This window comes from Berghia stephanieae, unplaced genomic scaffold, assembly GCF_034508935.2.
Source record: "Berghia stephanieae isolate SIO BIC M18660-M18661 unplaced genomic scaffold, UCSD_Bste_1.3 scaffold3920, whole genome shotgun sequence".
NCBI lineage: Eukaryota > Metazoa > Mollusca > Gastropoda > Nudibranchia > Aeolidiidae > Berghia > Berghia stephanieae.
This window is the reverse complement of record NW_027625201.1, coordinates 1-5,809: the sequence shown is the minus strand read 5'-3', so window position 1 is coordinate 5,809 and position 5,809 is coordinate 1. Positions and strand designations below refer to the sequence as shown.

At 33.9% G+C, this 5,809-nt stretch overlaps 1 protein-coding gene across 1 annotated transcript; it reads right to left on the bottom strand.

Moving 5' to 3' along the window:
• Positions 1-492: 492 nt before the first annotated feature.
• LOC144961744 (structure-specific endonuclease subunit EME1-like) lies at positions 493-5,133 on the bottom strand (the record flags this gene model as incomplete). Its single annotated transcript, XM_078894835.1, has 3 exons — positions 493-676; positions 3,860-3,975; positions 5,016-5,133. Coding segments are annotated over 3 exons (418 nt in total), but the record flags the coding sequence as incomplete, so codon positions are not given.
• Positions 5,134-5,809: the final 676 nt, after the last annotated feature.

Sequence of the window (5,809 nt, the reverse complement as noted above, 5' to 3'; positions counted from 1 at the left end):
CCCTCCGAGATAGTTCTAATGAAGAAGAAATTTCTGTAGTTTGTGTTAAGACAAACAGGTAAGACAAAGGGGAATTGGTTTTTAAATAGGGAACGGTGTAGATTCCAAGAGCACACTGTCAAAGTACTTAGTTTGGATCACTAAAAGTCTCATCCAGACACAAGCACAGGTCCCCAAATAAGAGGAATACACTCAAATGTTTACAAATCATTTTAATAAAAATATGTAAACTAAACATAATAAAATGCATAACAGAGAGATGATTTACAAGGAAAAAAATATCTCCAAAACTATAACTATACATTCGACTGTTTCCTCCCCGCCAAGGAACTCCCGGGAAGGATCAAGAAGAAACTAAGTAATCTCATTCTAAGACAATGACAGGAAACAATTGGAAAACGGGTTTGGGGGGATAGAAGACACAGAATGTACCTCCCTGCCACTATGGGAGGTCAGGATCCCCACCCAGTTCGAAAAATAAAGATGACAAACCTCCGTTAGGGCCAAGGGTGATGGGAAAGAGGAGACCAAAGCCTCTGCCATGTCAGCCCCAAGGTTATTGAACTGCATCAACTGTCTTTTCCACACCTTGACCAAACCCTCTCCAGTCTTCGAAACACTCAGGCCTGGCCCATTGGAGTCTGTGAATGAAAAGCCGCTTTCCAAGCGATTCTTCCTGCCAGACAAGAAGTGTATAGGGATTATTGATAATAATAATAAGAAGAAGAAGAAGAAGAAGAAGAAGAAGAGAAGAAGAAGAAGAAGAAGAAGAAGAAGAAGAGAAGAAGAAGAAGAGAAGAAGAGAGAAGAACGATAGTGGTATAGATTTATAGTAATAAACCAAACATCCTTCATCTGAAGGGCTCTGGACGCATTATAACAAAGATTCAGCGCTAACACAGTACACAAACAACGCTAATTATACACATAATTAAAGAGAGCCTGTCTGAATAAAAATGTTTTCATTGGCGCTTAAAATCCTCTATTGAAAACGACGAACGTTTCTCATATGGTAGAGATTTCCACAGCCTTGTTGGACCATAATGCTGAAACTGAAAGACGCGTTCCCCAGCTTGACCCTACAGCGTAGTGATTTCAGTTGGAGGTCATCAACAATCGAAGCGATCGCTGCAGGACATACAGTTCAATGAGGTTTGAGAGATATTTATCAGGCAACAAGCCATCCAAGCACTTGATATACAATATGTCAAAATACTGGTTCCAATCTCCTTGGAAGTGTGAAACCAGTTTTCTCGAGGACTGGATACATACCATTGAACAACTGATCAGAGTGATAACCTCTTATTTTCAAGCCTATATAAATGCTGTTTGTCAATAGATCATCCATCCTCGCTCTTTTACATCCCTTAAATGTAGGAAAATGCTTCTACCAGACTTGCCAAATTGAAAACTTCATATTTAGTCATTTTAATGTCAATTTTTAGTAATTTGACAAGGAAATTCATAATTTCTGAAATTGTGTATGAACCACATTATTATTTATATTTTATTATTATTATTATTATTTATTTATTATTATTATTATTATTATTATTATCATTATTATTATTTATTATCATTATTATAGTAGTAGTAGTGTATAGTAGTTAGTATAGTGTAAAGGTAGTAGTAGTAGTAGTAGTAGTAGTTGTAGTTAGTAGTAGTAGTGTTTCTTTTCTTTATTTTTTCTTCTCTTTTCTTCTTCTTTTCTTCTTCCTTTTCTTTTCTTCTTCTATCTTCTTCTTCTTCTTCTTCTTCTTCTTCTTCTTCTTCTTCTTCTTTCTTCTTCTTCTCTTTCTTCTTTTCTTCTTCTTTTTCTTCTTCTTCTTCTTCTTCTTCTTCTCTCTTCTTCTTCTTCTTCTCTTCTTCTTCTTCTTCTTCTTCTTTCTTCTCTTCTTCTTCTTCTTCTTCTTCTTCTTCTTCTTCTTCTTCTTCTTCTTCTTCTTCTTCTTCTTCTTCTTCTTCTTCTTCTTCTTCTTCTTCTCTTCTTCTCTTCTTCTTCTTCTTCTTCTTCTTCTTCTCTTCTTCTTCTTCTTCTCTTCTTCTTCTTCTTCTTCTTACTTCTTCTTCTTCTTCTTCTTCTTCTTCTTCTTCTTTTCTTCTTCTTTCTCTTCTTCTTCTTCTTCTTCTTCTTCTTCTTCTTCTTCTTCTTCTTCTTCTCTTCTCTTCTTCTTCTTTTCTTCTTCTTCTTCTTCTTCTTCTTCTTCTTCTTCTTCTTCTTTCTTCTTCTTCTTCTTCTTCTTCTTCTTATTCTTCTTCTTCTTCTTCTTCTTCTTCTTCTTCTTCTTCTTCTTCTTCTTCTTCTTCTTCTTCTCTTTTCTTCTTCTTCTTCTTCTTCTTCTTCTTCTTCTTCTTCTTCTTCTTCTTCTTCTTCTTCTCTTCTTCTTCTTCTTCTTTCTTCTCTTCTTCTTCTTCTTCTCTTCTTCTTCTTCTTCTTCTCTTCTTCTTATCTCTTCTTCTTCTTCTTCTTTCTTCTTCTTCTTCTTCTTCTTCTTCTCTTCTTCTTCTTCTTCTTCTTTCTTCTTCTTCTTCTTCTCTTCTTCTTTTTCTTCTTCTTCTTCTTCTCCTTCTTCTTTTCTTTTCTCTTCTTCTTCTTCTTTCTTCTTCTTCTTCTTCTTCTTCTTCTTCTTTCTTCTTCTTCTTCTTCTTCTTCTTCTTCTTCTATTTCTTCTTCTTCTTCTTCTTCTTCTTCTTCTTCTTCTTCTTCTTCTTCTTTTCTTCTTCTTCTCTTCTTCTTCTTCTTCTTCTTCTTCTTCTTCTTCTTCTTCTTCTTCTTCTTCTTCTTCTTCTTCTTCTTCTTCTTCTTCTTCTTCTTCTTCTTCTTCTTCTTCTTCTTCTTCTTCTCTTCTTCTCTTCTTCTTCTTCTTCTTCTTCTTCTTCTTCTTAAGTATTACTAAGAATTAAAAAATGCGTAATTTTCCATAAAATTTCGAATTTGGTCATGAAATTTGTCTAAATTGGTAAAATTACGAAAAAACTCGTAAGATTCGGCATGTATGTTATACATCCTGAATGCATAGTCTGGCTCAAGCACTGAGTTCTTGGGTAATTCCATACTTTACCCTCCACGATTCTATCTAATAAGTAACAAGATATAGGTTGTGACAGATACTGTATGTGTAGTCCTTCAGAGCCATAGGCCGTGGAGCAGAAGGTTATCCCGCTTTCTATTGCATGAAATGGACAATAGCAATTGCTTGCCATCCTTTAATCGGACCCATTCACTGCTGAGTGGACAGGGGTGTCAGAAAAAAAATCTCGACTGCACCTGGAATTGATCTTGGTCCCTTTTGCATGTGAAGCGAGTGCTCTACCAAGTGAGCTTTTAGGACCCCGATATTGTAAGTGTGCTAGGACTCAAAAGGTTTGAAGTTATCCAAATGAGGCAGAACTTAGTCGATTCGTAACTGTAGTGTTATATAAGTGGTTTTCCTCGAAATTGTTCTCCATATTTAACCAAATATTCTGCCCTGGCTGTCTGTATTGGAAAATCTTTCTCAATAAACAGAATGCTTGAATTTAAAAGGGAATAAAAACGAATGAGAGAACAGCAGAAAGAAGTGAGAAAAGAAATAAATTTTTAAAAATAAATGGCAAAGAAATACACCATTGTGACCCATCGTCTCAAAACGGTATTATGTCGATGCTTAAAAGCCGAAATTAAGTGTTAAACTGGTCAAAATTATAAATTGTTGGCATTTGCTCCTAAATATGGAATCCATTTCTCCTCATAAATTATACAAACTCAACACAAGTCTGATATTTCTGGCTATAATTCAATTTTCAACATCTTAACCATCCCAACTTAATACCGTTTTGAGGCGAAGGGTCACATTGAATAAAGCATATTTTAATGTACTTCTTGTTTTTGTCCAAGACTCCCTTGGAGAATCTGAGCAACTCGTGTGCCATTTGGCTGTAGTCATCCACGTGTTGGAGAACACACCCTGTCAATAATTGGACATCTACAACGACCTGGATGAAAATAATGAAAGGAGGTGAAAAGACAGACGAAATATGAATGGAAAAAAAAAAGGGAAACGTGCAATAAGACATTGATACAAATGACAATGTAATTTAAAAAGTGTTCCATTATAAGCCAAAAAGCTTAGAATTTATCCTGATTCTGTAGCTTTAACCAGTAACTGCTATACTCTTCATGAAAGTCCAGGTTTGAGAGTTTTTGACGAGATGACGGTCATTTATATCAATCGATATTTGGAGGACAAGATTTCTGGCCAAATTTTTAAATACAAGTTTTTCCATCATAAGGAAGTTAACCGATAACAAGCAGTGATGATTATGGTTTTTTGTTTTTTTTTTAAAGGGTTTTACGGTGCTGCAACACATTAAGGTTATATCAGCGCGAGTAAAAAGGAAAAAAGGTATAGTAAAAAGTTCTAGAATTACAATTAAAGCACAAAGAAAAGGTTTGAGACAAAGGGGAATAGGTTCAAATAGGGAACAGATGTAGATTCAAGAGCACACCGTCAAAGTACTTAGTTTGAGATCACCTAAAGTCTCATCAAGACACAAGCACAGGTCCCAACTAAGAAGAATACACTCAAAATGTTTACAAATCATATAATATAATATGTAAACTAAACATAATACAATGCATAAACAGAGAGATGATTTACAAGGAAAAAAATATCATCTCCCAAAACTATAACTATACATTCGACTGTTTCCCTCCCAGCCAAGGAACTCCGGCCAGGGTCAGGACAAAACTAAGTTATCTCATTCCAAGACAACGATTGGAAACAATTGGAAAACGGGTATGGGGGGATAGAAGACACAGCATGTGCCTCCCTGCCCACTATGGGAGGTCCGGATCCCCACCAGGCAGTGATGATTGCATGTTGCTATTTAGATAGGAACGAATTATGTTGCAGGAACTTGCTGCTTCTTACTAACTGAAAAATTAGTTATTTTAAAATAAAAATCATCATATTATTTATAGGAAACAATTTTTTCAAACAAAAAATCATTATCGTAAAGCAAAAGCCACCTGCCTCTTCCATTTCTTCACACGTAATAGTCATCTCAGGTAGGTTGCCCTTTTTCTTTCCTTTTGCTGGTTTTCCAGTCACTTTCTCTCTGTACGTTCTTTGCTTTGATAACTTTTGGTTACTACGATGTGGACATGAAAAAAAATAGTCAGTTGAAGGCATAAGAGATCCCTTCTTCCATTGTGACAATCTTATATATATATATATATATATATATATATATATATATATATATATATTATATATATATATATATATATATATATATATATATATATATATATGTATATTCTTAGTTGTTATATTTTTTCATTTTTGTGCATTTGCATATATCATATATATATATTATATATATATATATATATATATATATATATATATATATATATATATATATATATATATATATATATATATATATATATATATAATATATATATATATTATATATAATATATATATATATATGCAAATGCACAAAAATGTAAAAATATACAACCAAGAACCAATAGTAACACTTTATATATTATTTGATAAATTGAGATAGGCCATACCTCTCGCCTTTAGTCCGAACTTGTGTGTGTATATTTAAAAGAGTAGTATTTAATTTAAATCACAGTTGTGTTGCACGTTAAAATTCGAACACCAAGTGGCAAAGATGAATTAAGGTGACTTGTTGTCTTTGTTTTTTTTAGATATAAGGCGACGGCTCCTCATGGAGAACTTATATTTTGTGAAGGGGGGTGATTGAATGAAGGTATTCTGGTTGTAAATGAATGTTAGGGCAGCGTAGTCAG